Source organism: Macaca fascicularis, chromosome 6 (assembly GCF_037993035.2).
Source record: "Macaca fascicularis isolate 582-1 chromosome 6, T2T-MFA8v1.1".
NCBI classification, from domain to species: Eukaryota; Metazoa; Chordata; class Mammalia; order Primates; family Cercopithecidae; genus Macaca; species Macaca fascicularis.
This window is the reverse complement of record NC_088380.1, coordinates 79079021-79101367: the sequence shown is the minus strand read 5'-3', so window position 1 is coordinate 79101367 and position 22347 is coordinate 79079021. Positions and strand designations below refer to the sequence as shown.

At 38.8% G+C, this 22347-nt stretch overlaps 1 protein-coding gene across 2 annotated transcripts in view; it reads left to right on the top strand.

The window, feature by feature from the left end:
• Positions 1-19255, top strand: part of ANKRD31 (ankyrin repeat domain 31) — a 160933-nt gene extending 141678 nt beyond the window's left edge. Inside the window, exons 22-25 of one of the 2 annotated variants that reach the window (XM_005557174.5) lie at positions 2392-2532; positions 10092-10194; positions 13782-13853; positions 18893-19255. In XM_005557174.5, the coding sequence (XP_005557231.3) occupies positions 2392-2532; positions 10092-10194; positions 13782-13853; positions 18893-19038 (462 nt within the window). In that variant the 3' untranslated portion in view covers positions 19039-19255. The remainder of the gene's footprint in view (positions 1-2391; positions 2533-10091; positions 10195-13781; positions 13854-18892) is intronic. The other variant, XM_045393864.3, reaches the window with a different exon arrangement.
• Positions 19256-22347: the final 3092 nt, after the last annotated feature.

The window sequence follows — 22347 nt, the reverse complement described above, 5'->3', positions numbered from 1 at the left end:
CATGAGTGAACTCCCATTCACAGTTGCTTCAAAGAGACTAAAATACCTAGGAATCCAACTTACAAGGGATGTGAAGGACCTCTTTAAGGAGAACTACAAACCACTGCTCAACGAAATAAAAGAGGACACAAACAAATGGAAGAACATTCTATGCTCATGGATAGGAAGAATCAATATCGTGAAAATGGCCATACTGCCCAAGGTAATTTACAGATTCAATGCCATCCCCATCAAGCTACCAATGACTTTCTTCACAGAATTGGAAAAAACTACTTTAAAGTTCATATGGAACCAAAAAAGAACCCGCATTACCAAAACAATCCTAAGCCAAAAGAACAAAGTTGGATGCATCACGCTACCTGACTTCAAAGGATACTACAAGGCTACTGTAACCAAAACAGCATGGTACTAGTACCAAAACAGAGATATAGACCAATGGAACAGAACAGAGCCCTCATAAATAATACCACATATCTACACAGATTTGATCTTTGACAAACCTGACAAAAACAAGAAATGGGGAAATGATTCCCTATTTAATAAGTGGTGCTGGGAAAACTGGGTAGCCATGTGTAGAAGGCTGAAACTGAATCCCCTCCTTACACCTTATACAAAAATTAATTCAAGATGGATTAAAGACTTAAATGTCAGACCTAAAACCATAAAAACCCTAGAAGAAAACCTAGGCGATACCATTCAGGACATAGGCATGGGCAAGGACTTCATGACTAAAACACCAAAAGCAATGGCAACAAAAACCAAAATTGACAAATGGGATCTAATTAAACTAAAGAGCTTCTGCACAACAAAAGAAACTACCATCAGAGTGAACAGGCAACCTACAGAATGGGAGAAAATTTTTACCATCTATCCATCTGACAAAGGGCTAATATCCAGAATCTACAAAGAACTTAAATTTACAAGAAAAAAATCAAACAACTGCATCAAAAAGTGGGCAAAGGATACAAACAGACACTTCTCAAAAGAAGACATTTATGCAGCCAGCAGACACATGAAAAAATGCTCATCATCACTGGCCATCAGAGAAATGCAAATCAAAACCACAATGAGATACCATCTCACACCAGTTAGAATGATGATCATTAAAAAGTCAGGAAACAACAGGTGTTGGAGAGGATGTGGAGAAATAGGAATACTTTTACACTGTTGGTGGGACTGTAAACTAGTTCAACCATTGTGGAAGACAGTGTGGCGATTCCTCAAGGATCTAGAACTAGAAATACCATTTGACCCAGCCATCCCATTACTGGATATATACCCAAAGGATTATAAATCATGCTGCTATATAGACACATGCACACATATGTTTACTGTGGCACTATTCACAATAGTAAAGACTTGGAACCAACCCAAATGTCCATCAATGATAGACTGGATTAAGAAAATGTGGCACATATACACCATGGAATATGATGCAGCCATAAAAAGGATGAGTTCATGTCCTTTGTAGGGTCATGGATGAAGCTGGAAACCATCATTCTGAGCAAACTGTCGCAAGGACAGAAAACCAAACACCGCGTTTTCTCACTCATAGGTGGAAATTGAACAATGAGAACACTTGAACACAGGGTGGGGAACATCACACACTGGGCCTTCTTCATGCTCTGTTGCAAATGAAGTTAATTCCTTCAGGAGGAGATTAGGAGCTATCTATTTTAAGGCCGACTTCTCTTCTCAGGCAGAATCCCTGAGCCATGGCCCTGGAGCTGAGGGTGGGGACAAAGGTGATTTTTCAAGTGATACCCTTGCTTTAGGAGCTGAGCATTTGGTAGAGGGGAGGCAGTAGCTTCATGTCTTTTCAGTTTGCCTCTCCCAATGTGAAACCACCACCTTACAAGCCAAAGCAAGGGTGATCGGGATCCCAGCATTCTCAGTGGTGCCATGCCAAAGGTGGAGCCTCTGTCTCAACACTCACAGCTAGGCAGGAGAAGGGAGCCTCCACCCTTTGGCTATAGTTGCTGGCAACTTAGCGTTAGCAACAGTGGCTGGGGGCAGGATGAGCAATGCTGAAGTTATGCCCCTCCCAGGAAGACAGCTCTGTAACAGGGAGCCCTGTAGTCTTGACTACAGCAATCTAGAGTGGAGTTTCCACTTCACAGAGCTGAGAGTAGGGAGGGAAGATGCAGTCTTGGTTCAAATACCATAGACTCACCTTTTTAATCCAATTTTTGTAGATTTTGTTGACTAGATGGTTCATGATTTGCTGCATGCCCTTATGACCATATCTAGATACATTAAATTTGTATACAAAAATTAAAAAATCAGGTGTTAGGGTGTATCTGGTCCCTGTTACTTTGTCATGGCCAGAAGCAAAAGTTCACATATTTCAGCTATTTTTGACCCTAATTTTTTTTTTATTTTTCACTTCAGGAGACTACCCACAAAGCCAGCATTTTATTGAATGGTAAACTTAAGGTAGAAAGTGGTCAGATTTATAAAAGCCCAGTCACCTGGCTCAAGGATCTTCTGGGAGGCAACAGTTATGTGACCTGGAATTATGCTTGGAGTAAGGTGGGTCATTCTTAAGTTTATCTTTAACTTCATATTCAAATGGAAAAGTACATATTTTTATGTTGAAAGTATTTTTAAGGAAATCTGAAAGATCTCCAAGCTAGTTTTGTTTTCATGTGTTCATTGTATATATGTTACATGCATATCATGCTACATGCATGTCACAGAATAAACACGTCACTTTTTCCCACAAGTCCTATTTGCCAGAATTCACCGTGGGCATGGTTGCATAGCTGACTGCACCTTCCCTTTCTTACTCCTTATCTAGTCTCAGAACTTTAATGCCTTTAATCTTCCCATTTGATCTCCCAAGGGATTTCAGGTCTTTGTAACTCTGTATGGAAAATTTGGAACCACTGGTATATTGGTAACTTAGTTAATATATGTTATTATTCTAATGAAGTAAAGCAAAATCTCCTAAATACAAAAGAAATGGGCAAGAGGCCTAAGACCCACAGAAATTATCATGTATTTTTATGTTTGAACATGTCCTTATTCATGAATTGCTAGCCCTTCAAAATGAATTACTTTCATTTAGACCTCCTAGACTTAGTAGGCTCCCTCTCAGTTCTGGCTTCTGAGTTATAAGCCCAGTAATGACTGATATTCTTGAGGTCTAGTGTTCATCCACCTCCAGATGTCCATGGCACTACTTCAGGAACAGTCTTAAAATGATTCTTCAGGAAAGTCTGAGTCTTCAGACATCTGCCGTGAGTGTTTCAAAGACTAGAAGATACACTCAACCTCTACTAACCATTACAGTAAACCTCAGTTTACCAGTAATAGGAAGCACAGCTTTCTCTCCTCTTTTTTGTTTAACCCAGGTCTACCCACTCTCCCTCCCAGTCCCTTTTGTGCCCTCAAAGTCTATGTTCTGTGTCCCAGACTCTGTGCCCAACTCTGCATTCTGGTCTCCTAGACCTTGTTGGCAAGTGCATCTAGCACTGTTTCAGTTCCTTCACTTACATCAGCACATTCTGGATTCTATCTGCTATATGGTCTGTCTGACTTTTTATTTTCCCAAAGTTTGTTTTTATTTCCCACTCCTGGAGTCACCAGGCCATCTGCTTTCAGTTCATCTTAGCCCGTTTGCCCAATCCTTTCCATGGATTCTTAATTCGTATCTAAATGTTAGTAATTAACATCTTGCCCATGAAAATTCCGTTTTGTTACAAGGTTTCTTAAACTTATGATAGATTATACTGTTTTTCTGAAACTGAATCTTTGCTCACAGGACAGACAGCATACTGAATGCTGTAGCTTAGGTTCTTTTGAGCTCAACATGCCTGTGCTGCAGTGTGCCTGGTGATGATTCCATTTGCCTACTCTGTTTCTCTCTTAGAACTACTGTTATTTCCTGCCTTTGAATAGCTGGCTGTGACATCATTTGGCCCTTACTCTGTACTAATGCCTCATTTATATCTCATTGCCTCTAGTATTTTCTCATAGCCATGTCAATTAGAGTCATACTGTTTAGCACCTATGTGATAGTGAAGCCACATGCGAATGTGGGCACTAAAAGTAGAGCAATTCTCAGATATAACATATTCCTACAGATATCTAAACAGGCTTATTTTCTTTAGATTATCAAAAAAATGAAAATAGAGTTTTAAAAATTACTATGGGCACTGATGTACTTCTAGTAAATACCCCAAGCTGAGAAACATTACCCTAGTGATTTTCTTTACAGTATTTAAAAGGCTCTTTTAAAGTCTTTTAAAATTTACCACATAAACCTCTGCCTCTTCTTGTCTTGGAGTAACTCCTGAATTCAGTCACTTCTTGATGAAAGGAACTTTTTGCTACATGGAAAACCAAACACCGCATGTTCTCACTCATAGGTGGGAACTGAACAATGAGATCACTTGGACTCAGGAAGGGGAACATCACACACCGGGGCCTATCATGGGGAGGGGGGAGGGGGGAGGGATTGCATTGGGAGTTATACCTGATGTAAATGACGAGTTGATGGGTGCAGCACACCAACATGGCACAAGTATACATATGTAACAAACCTGCACGTTATGCACATGTACCCTACAACTTAAAGTATAATAATAATAAAAAAATTAAAAAAAAAAATGTGAACATTTCTACTGACTAGTTCTGAGAGTGGTGGTGGGGTATGGGACCAGGAGTGGGTGATGGTCAGGCAAGGAATGCCAGAAAACAAGATATTGCCCTGTATCTGACAGAGCGACAGAGCCAGTAGGTACAGAGATGACTCAAACTTCCAACCCAAGCAGTTGCTGAACAGCTTTGCCAAGGAAATCCTGATGCTTACTCAGAGAGGGCATCACTGACTTCTTTTCTGCAGCCTCCCAGCTGTTGGACAACATTCTGGTGTGGCAGAGTAATTTGTGGGTGGGAGGCAGCAGACCAAGCTAGTTCCTGGTTCCACTCTTTATAAGTTATATTATCTGGGCAATGGTTTTCAATCACATTGGAATCACTTGAGGGCATTTAGAAACCACTAGTGCCTAGCAGACTCCAAGCCCATAGCTTCTGATCTAATATCTATGTAGGGACCAAGTGGCAATATTTGAAAAAGCATTCCAGGCAATTCTAATGTGCATCCTCAGTAAGAATGATTAATCTGGGTCAAGCCATTTCACCTTTCTGAACTTCAGCTTTCTTATGCATGAAATAAGTAGTGCTAGGTGATATCTAAAGACCCTTCCAACATAGCGATTGTGGAGCTTGAATAGCACTGTTTGATTTATAAAGCAGTTTTATACAACTTTATGAGGCAGGAAGATCAACTATTATTTCTGTTCATGGATGTGAAAACAAAGATTTGGGAGGTTAAATGACCTGATTTGGTCTCGAGGCCAGGCAGAACCAGAACTAGAACCTGATTTTCTGATTCCCTATACATTCTTTTCTGTATTTATAATGGCACAAGAGAGGCACACATTCCTTTCATTAGAAACAGGTTGCTCTGAACTCAAAAGAGCACACAGTACAATCTAGCCACCTTTATGAATGTATGCAAAGCCTTAGTCATGTGCAGCAACTGTTGCCTACTTCCACAGGAAAAATGCCTTTCTGTGATACAGTTGCAGGATGAAAATCGTAAGAATCGTATGAATGGAAATGATGGTTTATTTTTGTAAATACTCAACAGTGAATTACTGCAGATGAAAAGTAGGCTGCTATTTTAGGCAGTGCTTCAAGGAACATTAGACAGATCTCTTCTGCAAACATACTTCCCATCCGGATGCCTCCCTGAATTTCCACGCTTATTTCCACCCTTTCCACTCCTTTGGATTTAGTGATCACTTTTTTCTGTGGTTCCCCTCACCTCCCACCTCCCCAACACACACATACTTTTTAAGAAAAATTCCTCTCACCATCATGATTAAGAATATCAAGATGTGAAAAGGTTGGGGTGGGAGTATAGAAACTGATGGAAATTGTTCATCTCAACAGACAGCCTCATTCTGTCAATTACTCATACTCTCAATGTGTCCCAAACCTCCTATGAACCTAGCTTCTACTCAGCTACATTTTAGAACACAAAGAAAAAGAAGGAGGTGGTTAGATATGTGGACCTCTTTTAAAATACAAATATCCAGGAGTTTTGAATCCTGAAAATATAAATAATGTGAAGGGCCTTCTCTTGCCTCTAGCTACATAGAGTGTTGGGAGTGTGAAAAAAGAGTCTGGAATGGGGAGGTTGGTACCATGAAGGTGAGCTTTACCTGCATCATTTCCATAGAAACAGCTCTTCCAAGGCAGTTTTTGCACTTTGAAACTACTTTCTGTCTTATATTCTGAATTCCTAAAGAAATATTTTATTTGAGAAATATTTTTATTTTATTTTTTTAGCCACAATGTATTTTGTGTTACAATGAATTTAAAAGAAAACCTACAGTTTTTTTTATTGTTTTATTTGCTCTTTTTCCACCCTGAGGTGAAAAGCAATTATTCTTTCCTCCTTCTACTCCTCTTGGAGCAGTGAAACTTTGTAAGATTGACTTCTTAAAACTTGCAATGGAATAAAAGTAGTTATTTGATCATCCATGAACAGATTTCTTTTCTTTCGTTTTTTTTCTTTTTTTTTTTTTTTCTTTTTGAGCCAGAGTCTCGCTCTGTTGCCCAGGCTGGGGTGCAGTGGCCCGATCTTGGATCACTATAGCCTCTGCCTCCCAGGTTCAAGTGATTCTCCTGCCTCAGCCTTACAAGTAGCTGGGACTACCACCATGCCCAGCTAATTTTTGTATTTTTAGTAGAGATGGGGTTTCACCACGTTGACCAGGCTGGTCTCAAATTCCTGACCTCAGGCGATCCCCTAACCTCGGCCTCCCAAAGTGCTGGGGTTACAGGTGTGAGTCACCATGCCTGGCCATCCATGAACAGATTTCTATTAGTCAACACCAACAAATGGTTCTTCTGAAGACATATGAAAATGGGCTGATATTTTCAAATAAAATGGAGTCCCAGAAGGGAAGTATATGCAAAGGCAGGTTATGTTTCATTCTTTTTTGATGCATATTACTACATAAGATGTAGAGAAATATTTATTATGGCAATTAATAATGACAATACTGCACTTTATTTATCCCAGAGACCTTACCAAAATAAAGTTGATTAATAATTTCACTTGGCTCATTAACTACATTTCCAGAATACTGGCTGGCTGAGTCATCTATTTTCCTCAAACATGCACACACGCACACACACACACACACACACACACACACACACACAGACATTCTACACTCCCTACTTTTCCCTAGTATGATATTGGAGAATCAGCATAATTTCCTCTTTTTGTTGTTATTACACTTTAGGTTCTAGGGTACATGTGCACAACGTGCAGGTTTGTTACATATGTATACATGTGCCATGATGGTGTGCGGCACCCATTAACTCGTCATTTACATTAGGTATATCTCCTAATGCTATCCCTCCCCCACTCTCCTCCCCACCCCACGACAGGCCCCAGCGTGTGATGTTGCCCTTCCTGTGTCCAAGTGTTCCCATTGTTCAATTCCCACCTATGAGTGAGAACATGTGGTGTTTGGTTTTCTGTCCTTGTGATAGTTTGCTCAGAATGGTTTCCAGCTTCATCCATGCCCCTACAAAGGACATGAACTCATCCTTTTTTATGGCTGCATAGTATTCCATGGTGTGTATGTGCCATATTTTCTTAATCCAGTCTCAGCATAGACTAATTTCTAAGGAATAATGGAGTGTTGTAAGAGCTTCAGGGAAAGCATCAGTGGCCCAGCACAACAACCTACAGATATCCTCACCGAACATGCCTTACACTAAGCTCCATCTCTCTTACATGTTCTCATCTGGCATCCTGTCAGCTGCCCTTCATCAAAATAGGTTTGGACAGTGAAGTTGCTGAGATCACTGGAGGCTATGTTGTTCAAGAGCCTAAGAACTTAGCCTCCAGCTCTTCCTACCATGCCTCTGTCAGAGTAGGCATATGAGCTAGATTTGAATCCAGAGAAATGTAGTTCAGGATTCAGAGTTTGAGTCATACACAGATGTAATGACTGCCTTTATGCTTTAGCCCACTGGAGGTTTTTCACAACACTAATATGAAATGCACATTTTCTAGAAGTGATCTAGTGTCTGTTCATTTTGAGATCTATTCATTAACCTGTTCAATAAATCACTCCTAAGGGAAAATAGATTTTTAACTCGGTGGATATTCTTAAAACTGTATTCTTTATCTGAATTACCTGCAGTGGAATGTGTAAGTCATCTTATATTGCCCAGCACTAACTAATAATATTTTTAAAGTCTGAGATATAGGTGCGAACATACTGAGCCTGCACTTTGATGGATTCATGAGATGTGTTGGACATTGTCAGGGTGTAACACATACAAAATCTATTATTTCCAATAACTGGTTGTTTGGAGAACTGACAAATGGCATTCAGGGGCCTCTCCTCCACTTTCTATGGCAAGTGAAAAGGGATTGACACATTGAGTAGGCTGGTCTGTTCCATTTTCATTGCCAGGCTTTGTTTGGTCATAGGATTGAGCCCAAAGGGTATCTGTACCTTTAAGATCCCCTAGACCTTTCTCACGCTGTTCAATTTAACATTTATTGAGTACTCGGAATGTACTACACAGTATGCCAGATGCTTTTCTTGCATTATCACTTTTAATCCTCACAACAATTTAATAAGCTGGAGACATTTTTTTTACAAACACAAATTGAGGCTTAGGGAATTTGAGAATCTTTCTTAAGAGTTGGGACTTCACAGCCAGGCACGGTGGCTCACACCTGTAATCCCAGCACTTTGGGAGGCTGAGGCAGGTGGATCATTTGAGGTCAGGAGTTCGAGACCACCCTGGCCAACATGGCAAAACCCTGTATCTACTAAAAATACAAAAATTAGCCAGGCATGGTGGCACACACCTGTAATTCTAGCTCCTAGGGAGGCTAAGGCATGGGAGGCTGAGGCATGGGAGACTGAGGCATAAGAATTGCTTGAACTCAGGAGGTGGAGGTTGCAGTGAGCCGAGATCACGCCAGTGTACTCCAGCCTGGGTGACAGAGTGAGACTCTCTCAAAAAAAAAAAAAAATTAAAAGAAAAGAAAAAGAGTCGGGACTTCAGAGTCTTTTATCCAGTATCGTCAGGCACTCTGTGAACTGCTGAGAGTATTCAAATGAATATGATACAGACCCTGTCCTCAAAGAGCTTATGGTTTAATAGAAACAGATGTATTAAAACATAATTTCATTTATATGAGGTAAGTACCATGACAGAAATATGAGTAAAGAAGTTTTGGGAACCTAGAGGAGGATCATTACTTGAATCTAGAAGTTATAGGGAGGCATCCTGGAGGAAGGGATGTTCAAGTTGAATCTTGATGCTTTGCCCACAGTCAACCAACATCTGGAGGTATATTAATAGATTATCCTAAAGCTAAGAGTAAATAACCCAAAGACCCTTGGGCCCAGAACATTTCTGGCAGAATTTACCGTTTCTGCCTCAGCCCTGGCTATTTGTGTGTAGATATTTCTAAGCTCTGACTTTTTGCACTGATAACGATATATCTAAGTTCACAAACTACCAAAAAAAAGTGGATATCTAGACCTGAAATGTTATTAATTTAATCAGTTAAATATCTGATTTCTTGAAAAATACCATTACTTTTATGCCTTAATTTTATTAATGTAACATTAAAATTTTAAAGTTATAAAGTAGCAGGTGCTGGATTAATAGTTGTTGAATAAGTGAATAGGTGAGTGAATTAATATCACACAACAAGGGTCAATGCATTTTTTCTGTAAAAGGCCACATAGTAAATATTTTGGGCTTCATGGACATGTGGTCTGTGTCAATTATGTTATAGCATGAAAGCAGCCATAGATGTTAAGTAAATGAATGAGCATCACTGTATTCCAATAAAACATTATTTATAGAAAAGAAGGTTGCAGGTTGGATTTGAGCATGGACTAAAGCTTGCTAATCCACAACATACAACAGCCAAAACCTTATAAAAATTACAATGTTCAGGACATAAGTGTATTGCCTTCTTACAGAATGTATGATTTGTAAATTTTGTGCTTAATTATGTGCAGGTTACATATCTTGGGAAGGAGCTTTTAAAGTATGTTTCTGAGGATGCACCCATACTTCCAGAACCAAACTCAGTACCTCAGCAATATCAACCTTGTCTTCCAGGTATGTACAGACTGACACTCATTTCTTCGTTGTGGGATAAAAACACCAAAACCTACTGGAAAAGCACTCATTTTATTTTGTCTTTTTTCTCATTGATGTGAAACTAACAATTATTATAATTGACTATTTCAAGGTGAACAGTTCAGTGGCATTTAGTAAATTCACAATGTCATGCAACCACCCACCTCTATATAATTCTAAAACACTTTTATCACCCCAAAAAGAAACCCTGTACCCACTCAGCAGTTGTTTCCCATTCTCTACTCCTCCCGATTTCTGGAAACGACCAATCTGCTTTCTGTCTGTATGAATTTGCTTATTCTGAATATGTCATATAAATGAAATCAATATATGTGACCTTTTTTGTCTGACTTCTTTCACTTAATATAATGTTTTTGAGGATCATCTACATCATAGCATGTATCCATACTTCATTCCTTTTTGTGACTGAATAATATTCCATTATATGGATATACCATAATTTGTCCACTCATCCTTTGATGGGCATTTGGGTGCTTCCCCCACCCCCAGGCTTTTTTTTTTTCTTTTTTTGAGACGGAGCTTTGCTCTTGTTGCCCAAGCTGGATTGCAATGGCATGATCTCGGCTCACTGCAACCTCTGCCTCCTGGGTTCAAGTGATTCTCCTGCTTTAGCCTCCCGAGTAGCTGGGATTATAGGCACGTGCTACCACACCTAATTTTTCGTGCTTTTAGTAGAAACGGGGTTTCACCATATTAGCCAGGCTGGTCTCGAACTCATGACCTTAGGTGATCTGCCCACCTCAGCCTCCCAAACTGCTGGGATTACAGGTGTGAGCCACCATGCCTGGCCTGCTTTCCCCTTTTTAGCTATTAGAGATAGTGCTGCTATGAATAGACATATGTATATTTGGGCACCTGGTTTCAGTTCTTTTAGGTGTGTGCTTAGGAGTGTAATTATTATATAAGTTGAGCATCCTTAATTCAAAAATCCAAAATCTGAAATCTCAGAGCCTGAAATTTTTTCAGTGCTGACATGCTACTACAAGTGGAAAATTCCACACCTGACCTCATATGACAAGTCACAGTCAAAACTTTGTTCCATGTACAAAATTATTAAAAATATTGGATCAAATTACCTTCAGGATTTGTGTATAGGTGTATATGAAACATAAATGAATTTCATGTTTAGACTTGGGCCAATCCCCAAGATATCTCATGTATATGCAAATATTCCAAAATTTGAAAAAATCTAAAATCCAAAATACTTCTGGTCCCAAACGTTTTGGACTAGGGATACTCATCATTTATTATATAGTAATTCTATATAGGAAGCACAGCGAAACTGTCTTCTGTAGCAGCTGAATCATTTTACATTCCCAACAGCAATGTACAAGGGTTCCAGTTTTTCTGCATCTCTGCAACACTTGTTATTTTCTGTTTGTTTTATAGCACTCCATTTTTAACCTTAGTTAATTCCAGGAGAATTTAAGAAGATGACTCCATCCCTCACAATTCCTTTCTCTGAATCTATGCTGTACTTACTTTGGATAGATTTTTAAGTGTCATATAAAAGGAAAAAATGAGTATTGTTTTTCTTTCAGAAGACATGATTTGGTTTTATTTATTTTCTAAAAATAGGCATTAAAATAAATCTTTGCTTATTAGAGTAAACTAATACCCTTTATCAGATGGAACAGCCTTTAGCCTGAGAAAACTAAAACCAATGAGCAGCAGATTTTGAAGTGATCTGGAAAAAGGCAGCACACATTTCTGAAAAATAGCCATAACTACAGTTATATTACCCTCCTTTGCTACAGCATCCCCTCTTTTTTTTCCTAGTGTCCCTGTCTTTGACCATTTGGGGACAATACAGAAGAGAGGAGGTACAAAACAAAAAATGATGACACTGTGATAACCAGGGCCAAGAAACAAACAGAATTTCTATCACCAAGTCCCTACCCAGGGCCTCCCTGGGACTGTTCCTTTCCTATAACAAGCCCCAATAATTCAAACTACATTCATTTCCTAACTTTTGCACCCTAATTTCTCAGGATCCTCCTCTGTCACAAAAACTGGCTCCATTAATAGGGTGCATTCTCCACAGTTTTCTGAAGATAGCCTCAAAAGTGTTTTTCATCATTTTTGGGAAACAGACAACATTAATAACTGGTAACATTCATAACTAGTAACATTAAAACAGGTAACATTAATAACTTTGGGGAAGTTAAAGGGCTTAAGAAATTGAAGGGAGTTCTTGTAGTAGTTCATGGCCTTTGTTTCCTAACCTGACTACCTATCTAATCTACCCAATCAAATCATGGGGTAAGGCCCAGTAACCTGAATTTTTAGAGGTGACTCTTACACAGCCAGCCTGACTATAGACTCTGGATGACTAATAGTATTTGATCTCTTGTGCAGATAATAATTTGACAGTCCTTGATATTCACCCCTTTGCTTTGATTCCTGAGGGTGGAATTGGAATTGCTAAAGTACTCTATCCTCTCTCTCTCTCCGCCCCCGTCGCTCCATCTCTTTCTCTCTCTCTCTCTCTCTCTCTCTGCCCCCTCCCTGCCACCCACCCTAAACACACACTAGAAGGAAAACCAAGCAAATGCTTTCTTCTGGTTTCGAACCTAAGAGTCGAAGCAGAGCAGTAGGTTTTTCCTTCTATCGTGAAGGTCATCTGCTCCTCAGATTTTCTAGTTCTAGGCAGGCGTTTTCAACCCTAGATAGGCATCTTCTTCCTCAGAGGGCACACAATCTCCCTGTTAAGTGAGCATGAAATCAGAAATGGGTTCTGAACTGCTACTTCTGTTGCCTGTAATATAAATAATTTCCTGTTATTAATTTCTTTTCACAAATCCTGATTTTTCTTTCCATTAGATATTTCAGAAAATTGTTATGTTATTGTGCCATTGCACTCCAGCCTGGGTGACAAGAGCAAAACTCTGTCTTAAAAAAGAAAAGAAAAGAAAAGAAAAATTTAATGTTAATTTAAGAACCATGGAGGTAGCAGTGTGCCAACCAGCTTCTTGCTACCTTGGTCTGGACCTAAGAATCTACAGGCAGGGCCCTGCTGGCATTCTGTAGGCTGCTGTTGGAGTTTTGTTTGAATCTCCTTAATTAGAATTCTTCTATAGCTGGTTTTGTGGTACCTGACAGAAACCCAAAGACCTGGCAAGTTAGAACAATGCAAAACTCTCTAACCCTACTACAAGAAAAGCACTCAGGAGAGAATCTTTCTCCCTCTTCTACATATCAAAATATCATCATGGAAATCATGGCTCTGACACTGTAGAGACCAGAAAGTCTAAAAAAATAATAATAATTTTGTGTGGCTTTCATCACCCTACCTCAGGTCACAAACATAATCTGTTCTCTTATGCTTTTTAATGACCATACTTTTTAGAATACTGTTTTTGGGGAATAAGGGGAACTAGGAAGAGCTATTTTCATTTTATTATTTTATTTTTAAATCATCTAGCCTAAAATGTCAAGAAAGAGCTATTTATATTTCCCTTCGGTAGGGTGATCATCATCCTGATTTGACCAGAGCAGTCCCCTAATTCAGCAAAATTATTACTAACGATTTGTTTCACTTTCAGAAGTTGCTTGTTTAGATGACCCAGTACAGGAACCAAGCAAATCAATGTTTGAGAAAACAAAATTTGGACAAGGTAAAAAAAAAAAAAAAAAGAAAATGTTCAATTCCATTCACTTTTTTAAGTGTTGAGATTCTACATATTGTGCAAATAGATCAAATAGATGATCAAATCTTATGTATATCACTCCATGTTATAAATAATTGCTGGTTACATCATCTTTATTTCATGATAGACTGAGAAGATCTTTGAGTTCACAGAATTTTTATGAAATCTTACTTCTTATATTCTTCAATGCCTGGCACACCATAGCTTTCCAATATATGCTCATTGCCTGTTGTTCTGTACTTTGGATGGTAGTACAGAACAACATCTTTGGATGAATCTTCTCTATGTAAACAACATAGTGATGATTTCTTATTAAAAATAAGATGAAGCTCACCTTATTTGAAGAGTGTCTGGCCCTCCCTTTAAAGCAAGCACTTTTATTTAGGCCTGTGACTTTTTTTTTAAGAGGTGGAGTCTTACTTTCTCACCCAAGCTGGAGTGCAGTGGCAGGATCATAGCTCACTGCAGCCTCAAACTCCTGGGCTCAAGTGATCCTCCTATCTCAGCCTCCCATGTAGCCTGGATTATAGGCTTGAGCCACTGCACTTGGCTAGGCCTGTAACTTTTGTAGCAAGACTTACCTTTTGGAGAGAAATGCTAAGGTTGTATGCCCACAAGTCCACCTTGCTCTGATTTTCCCCAACTTTCCCCAAGTTCACATGTGGCTACATCATCTCAAGAGGATCAAATGAGATGAAAAGTCCCTAAAACAATCACTATGGAACAATAGGAATTATCATAAAGATGGCTGCATTTACCTATCAGGTCTTACACTCTGACGTCCTAATACCAATACCTTACAGTATGGATTTTTCTGTGTGTATTCATCTTTCCAGCCATCTATTAATCTGCCCTTGTGTATTAGAAGTTTGGTAATATAGTTATTATAGTAAAAATGATACCAAAATTGGCATATTTTGTGGAGTTTGTATTTTTTCACATCATGATCCTCTGCGTGCTTAAATATTCATGATCTCTCTGTGCCTCCAAAGAGAAAGCCCCAAGGCAGACCTAGTGGTCTTTGCAGAAATATTTCATCTACTTCTTAGAGTTCAAAAGTTCTGTATGATGTAGGATTAGGTTTGGCTGCATGCAACAGAAAACCCCAAATAGCAGTGGTTTCAACACGCAAAGATTTAGTCTTTCATTAAGAAGTCTGGATCCGTAGCATTCCAGATGAGGCACAGCAGCACCACAGAGTCACCAAGTCTTTCTACTCTGTCTTTCTTTGTACTGGTTTACATCCTGAAGTAAACTCATGATCCAAAATAGTTATGAATCTCTAGCCATCACATCTGCATTCTAGGCATTAGAAAGAAGGAAAGTAGAGAGGCAAAAAAAGGGCTTCCTAGCTGTCTGTCCCCTTAAGGAACCTTCCCTGAAGTCAAACACAACACTTTGATTTATATCTCTTTAGCCAGAGTTTAGTCATATGCCACACCTAACTGCAAAGAAGGCTGAAAAATACAGTTTTTCTGTGTGACACATTGCCTATGATTCTGTTAATGGGAGAAAAACAAAAAGGCAAAAATGGAGGCAACTAACAGCCTCTGCTAAAAGTCCTTTTTAGGAATCTATAAAATAATAGTTAATGTCAATTTAGACATAGTAAATTGTATTGGGTAATCTGGCACATTGCAGGAAACTTTACACTGGAAATTCACACAGTGGATTCACAACAGGATAATGTGGTTGGAGTCACACTGGCTATGAAGGAGTAAAGACTATAAGAGAGCACAAATGTAAAGTGATGGGGCTTTGTGTGTACCCTCTCAGCTAGAGGCCTCCCTGCTCTGCACCTTTGGCACCATGTCTAGGAACTGCCAGTGCCATGGTGTCAAAAGATTCCTGCCCTACCCCTAATCATCTCTGCTGTGCTTTATTAAGAGCAGTTTTTCGACTGTTCGGTGGTGGCTCATACCTGTAATCCCAGAACTTTGGGAGGCCGAGGTAGGCAGATCACCTGAGATCGGGAGTTCAAGACCAGCCTGGCCAACATGGTGAAACCCCGTCTCCACTAAAATTACAAAAAAATTGGCCGGACATGGTGGTGGGCGCCTGTAATCCCAGCTACTTGGGAGGCTGAGGCAAGAGCATTGCTTGAACCTGGGAGGCGGAGGTTGCAGCAAGTTGAGATCGCGCTGTTTTACTCCAGGCTGGGTGACAAGACCGAGACTCCACCTCAAAAAAAAAAAGAACAGTTTTTCTCAGATGTCAGTTAGACTGTGCTTGAATTAGGCATTACGATCTTGTTGATTTTGCTGGCAGTTTCATATAACATTGTGGAAAGGGATAATAAGAAGTATTGCAGCTACTTCCAGCAGTTATTTCAATGTATTGCTAAATAATGATGTATGTTTTAATATTAAATATTATTAAATATTTAAATTATTAAATATTAAATATTTAATATTATTAAAATATTTAATGTGTTGAAAAGTTATAAACATGAGTTACCTCAAAACTTCATTTTAGTCTTCCTAGAATAAGAACTATAAGGAGTGGTTCTCTAAAGCAGTGGCTGAGTTAAATATTTAAGTATATAGATACTTCAGAGCTGTTACCAAAACATGAGCTTTTAACTGTATTTTACTTGGAACACTAGATTTAAGGAAACATTTACGCTCCACTGAAGGTGCCCAGTGAACTAAGGAATAGTTTTGGAACAGAATTTTGATGCATACAGATATTAAATTCCTGACCTAATTAGCTCCATGCTCTGATTAACATTTGACCAAATCAACGCAGACAAATTTTGTTTTATAGAGACAAGGTCTTGCTATATTGCCCAAGTTGGTCTTGAACTCCTGACCTCAGGTAATCCACCCATCTCCAAAGTACTGGGATTACAGGCATGAGCCACCATGCCCAGTCCCAGACAAAAATTTTAATAGACACTTTCCTAGTCCTAGAAGCTTTAATGGATGCTAAGTATATGAAAGATGCTTATGCTAAATACTAATCAGGAAGATGCCCATGAAAATAGTAGACAAATTTTTCTACCATCAGAGTGGCAAAACTTTTATAAAAAGACTGATAACATTCAGTATTGGCAAAGATGTGGAAGAAAAGAACAGGTATTGTCACATGTAGTCTCATGATACTGTTGGTGGTAGTATAAAAGGATGCACTTAGGAGGGCACTCTGGCAGAACCTCTTAAAATGTAAAATGTTTACAGACCCCTCAACTCAGTAATTCTGCTTCTGAGTATCAATTCTATAGAAGTATTGGCACATGCCTGAATAGTGAAAAGTGAGAAATGAATTATGAATTATAAACAAATTATGGTAGATGCATTAAGTTTTTCAAATCATAACTAAAGTGGGGGGACAGCATCTTATAGAGGAAAAGACAAGTGTTAAATAATAGTGTTTAAATGATTAAACTAGGCTAAATTTGATGAAAAGAATTTAAATTAATATGTAAAGATTTACTTCCATGGGTTTTTCCTAAGAAAAAAAATACTCCCTAACTTTTATGAGATACCTTGTTTCAGGAAGTCTATAAAACAAAGCTCCTAATAAGGGAATTACTATGTTTACATATGGAACATGTGTAAAAAAGTTTAAATTCTTTGGATTATAAGTGATGATTTAAAACCCAAATCAGACTGGTTTAAACCCCTCAAAAAGGAATTTTATTGACTCATGTACATGAAAGACCAGGAACAGATCTTCAGGTTTCATTCAGGGTTCAAAGAGCATGTTTGACAAAGCACTAGTTTCTCTTGCTTTCCATTTCTCAGATCCATTTCCTCATTTTGGCTCTATCCTAATAGCCTTTCTTCTCATCATCCCAGGGCTACGTTCTTCCAAGTTCAAGTCTAAGAAAAAAGACTCTGTATGTGACTCTTTGCCAAAATACCCAATAAAAATCTCATTGCACTTTGGGAGGCCAAGGCGGGTGGATCACCTGAGGTCAGGAGTTCAAGACCAGCCTGAGCAACATGGCGAAACCCTGTCTCTACTAAAAATACAAAAATTAGCTGGGTGTGGTGGTGGGCACCTGTAATTCCAACTACTTGGGAGGCTGAGGCAGGAGAATCGCTTGAACCTGGGAAGCGGAGGTTGCACTGAGCCAAGATCATGCCATTGCACTCCAGCCTGGGTGACAGAGTGAGACTCCATCTCAAAAAAAAAAAAAAAAAAATCTCATTGCATGTCACTTCCCTCTGAATGGGGTATGTTCTGACCCCTGAATCTATACCTGTTCACTCATTGGTGTAGATCTAAGCAAATCAGGAGGCTGAAAACAACTCTACCAGAAGCACGTGGGCCAAGTATGAAGAAAGGGTTGGCCATACAGAGGTCACGCTCATATTGTTGCTATCTGTGGAATAAGATTCAACTTACTGAATGATGTACAGCTCATATAGCCAATTTCAGAGAAAAAAATCTCTCAGAGTGTCAGGGAGCTTGAAGAAACCAGTTTTAGGACCATTGGCCCATTAGACTGGCAGAGCCAAAAGGAACTCTCTTCATCATCACTCCTCTCACATCTCAGAGATGGAAGTCTGGAAAAGCCATATGACTTGCTTGAGATCACACACCAAGTTTGTGGCAGAGGCAGGACTAGAAATCTTGCAGCCTAATACTCTTTTTAGTACTAAATAATAACAGCATCTAGTAATTATTATTTGCTGTTTGCCCGGCAGTATGCTAAGAATTTCACATGCAAAATCTCACTTAATACAACTGTTTTATTCTCCATTTATTGGAAATTGAGGCACAGAGGAGTTTGTACAACTATCTTCAGAAACTTCCACTATCCTTTTTCTGCTGATGTTTTAGACTTCAAACAGGCCCCTCTTTCCCAAGATCAGCCAACGCTGGTTCATAGCTTTGTCTTGAGTACAGAAAATAGGTTGAGGAAAAAGGTCCTGATCAGAAAACCTGCTATGTGTGCTCTCACCTCGACTTGATTGGATTCTGGGATTTGTAATAGCAAAATTTAAATCTTAAATTTCAGAGGGCAGTTTTTAATTTGTTGATACTTCTTTAAACAGGAACTTCCAGAGAGCTGATGCAAAGCATCCCACGTTATCTACAAATAAATGAAATACTATTAATCAGTGATCAAGAATTTCTCCCATGCCACGTAATGGATCAGCATTGGAAGTTTTATGTGGGATGTGAGGAACTAACACTCTAAAACCTTGGTTTCTTAATATTTTATTAGGTATTTGTTCCAATTGTCAACAAACATTTATATTTCATCTTGTATAATCTGGTGGGCCTATTTTAACATACACTTTATGAGTTGCTATTTAAGATGTATGCTTACTATTCTTAAGACATATGTAACTGTTCAACAATTATATAAGATTAATGCTTTTTTGCCATTGAAATAAAGGCATGTTTGAACTAGACCATATTAATTGGCTCTCTGGCTTTCTTTTTACTAACATAAACTTAAAACTAACTTTTCAATCAACACCTCTACCTTTGTATAAAAAACAATTGATGCCTAAGGAAATGAGGATACAAGTAAGAGTAATCCATGGATAATTGGTCCTAAAAAGACCCAGCTTAAATGAATCCCTTAAGAACTTAAAGTCCTAATACCTTTCACATTTCCTTGGAAGTTTTTCTCAAAATCAAAATGTAAAATTATGAAGGAGGTTTAAGTTTCATAAAATTTAGTGTAGATAGTATTGTAGCTGTGGTTAAGTATTGGAACAAAGAATGAATCAAGTGTTGATTTGGAGTCTCATCATTTAGAATAGAACATACTTCACCTTTGACTTTTGCTACATTATCATGAAGACTTTTTTTAAAAGAAAGAGATATATTTAAGAGATTTTTCAGTTTTCTCAAGGGTCACTCTTAATTCTTTGATAGCCAAGTTACTCTTTCCTTGTCCTTCATTACCCCAGGTTCCCAAATAAGCTTTTGGCTCCATGGCCTTATTTATCCCTTCTCTTTCTTTTGGGTATAGAAGTCAAAATTGCAATAAACATAACAGGCATACCTCAGAGATATTGCAGGTTTACTTCCAGACTACTGCAGTAAAGCGAAAGTCAACTAAAGTGAGTCACATGATTTTTTTCCCAGTTTCTATAAAAGTTACGTTTATACTATACTGTAGTCTATTAAGTGCGTAAAGGCATATCTTAAAACAATCAATGTATGTACCTTAGTTTGAGAATACTTTATTGCTAAAAAATATGAGCATCTGAGCCTTCAGCAGGTTGTAATCTTTTTGATAGTAGAGGGTCTTGCCTTGATGTTGATGGCTACTGCCCAATCATGGTGGTGGTTGCTGAAGTTTGAGGTAGCTGTGGCAATTTCTTAAAATAAGACAATGAAATTTGCCACATCAATAGACTTTTTCTTTCATGAAAGATTTATCTGCAGCATGCATTGCTTTTCAATAGCATTTTACCCACAGTAAAACTTCTTTGAAAATTGGAGTCAATCCTTTTACACCCTGCTGCTGCTTTGTCAACTAAGTTTATAGAATACTTTAAATCCTTTGTTGTCATTTTAACAACGTTCACATCACCACACCAGGAGTAGATTTTGTCTCAAGAAACCACTTTCTTTGCTTATTCATAAGAAGCAACTCCTTATCCATTCAAATTTGATCATGAGATTTAAACAATTCAGTCACATCTTTAGGCTCCACTTCTAATTCTAGTTGTCTCACTATTTCCACCACATTTGCAGTTGCTTCCTATACTAAAGTCTTAAACCCCTCAAAATCATCCATGAGGATTGGAATCATCTTCCTCCAAACTCCTGTTAAGGTTGATATTTTGATCGCCCATGAATCACAGATGTTCTTAATGGCATCTGGAATGGTGAATTCTTTCCAGAAGGTTTTAAGTTTACTATGTCGAGATCCATCAGAGGAATCACTATGGCAGCTATAGCCTTACAAAATATATTTCTTAATAAGACTTGAAAGTCAAAAGTACTCCAGTAACATTTTGAAAGAAATCTTTTATTCTGAGCTGTAGGTCTCAACAGTGGGCTTTAAATATTCAGTAAATAAGCAAATGTGCTGTCATCCAAGCTTTATTGTTCCAATTCCAGAGCACAGGCAGAGTAGATTTTGCACAGGGTTCTAGGATTTTCAGAATGGTATGTGAGAATTGGTTTCAACCTAAAGTCACCAGTTGCATTAGTCCCTAACAAGAGTCAACCTGTCTTTTGAAGCTTTGAAGCCAGGCATTGACTTCTCCTCTTTAGCTCTAACAGTCCTACGTGTTATCTTCTTCCAATAGAAGGCTGATTAATCTATAATGAAAATCTGTTTAGCGTAGCCACCTTCATCAATAATCTAGCCGGTCTTGTGGATGATTTACTGCAACATCTACATCAGTATGTGCTGCTGCACCTTGCATTTGTGTTGTATAGACAGCTTCTTTCTTTAAACTTCGTGAACCACCCTCTACTAGCTTCAAACTTTTCTTCTGCAGCTTCCTCACCTCTCTCAGTCTTCATAGAATTGGAGTTAGGACCTTGCTCTGGATTAGGTTTTGGCTTAAAGGAATATTGTGACCAGTTTGATCTTCTATCCAGACAACTCAAACTTTCTCTATCTCAGCAATAAGGTTGCTTTGCTTTCTTATCATTTGTGTGTTCACTGAAGTAACACTTTTTATTTCCTTCAAGAACTCTTCCTTTGCATTCACAACTTACCTAACAGTTTGATGCAAGAGACCTAGCTTTAGGCATGTCCTGGCTTTCAATATGCCTTCTTCACTAAGCTTAATCATTTCTAGCTTCTGATTTAAAGTGAGAGGTGTGCAACTTTCTTTCACTTGAATACTTAGGCCATTATAGGGTTACTAATTGGCCTAACTTCAATATTGTCGGAACGAAACAGTTATAATAATAACATCAAAGATCACTGCTCACAGATTACCATAACAGATATAAAAATAACAAAAAGGTTTGAAATATTTTGAGAATTACCCACATGTGACACAGACACGAAGTGAGCGTGTGCTGTTGGAAAAATTGGTGCTGATAGACTTGCTCAATGCAGGGTTGCCACAAACCTTCAATTTGTTAAAAAACAAATGTAATATCTACAAAGTGCAATAAAATGAGGTGTGCCTGCACTCATGCAAGTCCAATGATTTTGGTGGGTGGTGATATGGTCTTGCTTTTTGAATATTTTCTTTTTCTTTTTTTTTTTTTTTAGATGGAGTCTCACTCTGTCGCCCAGGCTGGAGTGCAGTGGCCGGATCTCAGCTCACTGCAAGTTCCGCCTCCCGGGTTCACGCCATTCTCCTGCCTCAGCCTCCCGAGTAGCTGGGACTACAGGCGCCCGCCGCCTCGCCCGGCTAGTTTTTTGTATTTTTTTTAGTAGAGACGGGGTTTCACCGTGTTAGCCAGAATGGTCTTGATCTCCTGACCTCGTGATCCGCCCGTCTCGGCCTCCCAAAGTGCTGGGATTACAGGCTTGAGCCACCGCGCCCGGCCGAATATTTTCTTATTTTAAATGTAT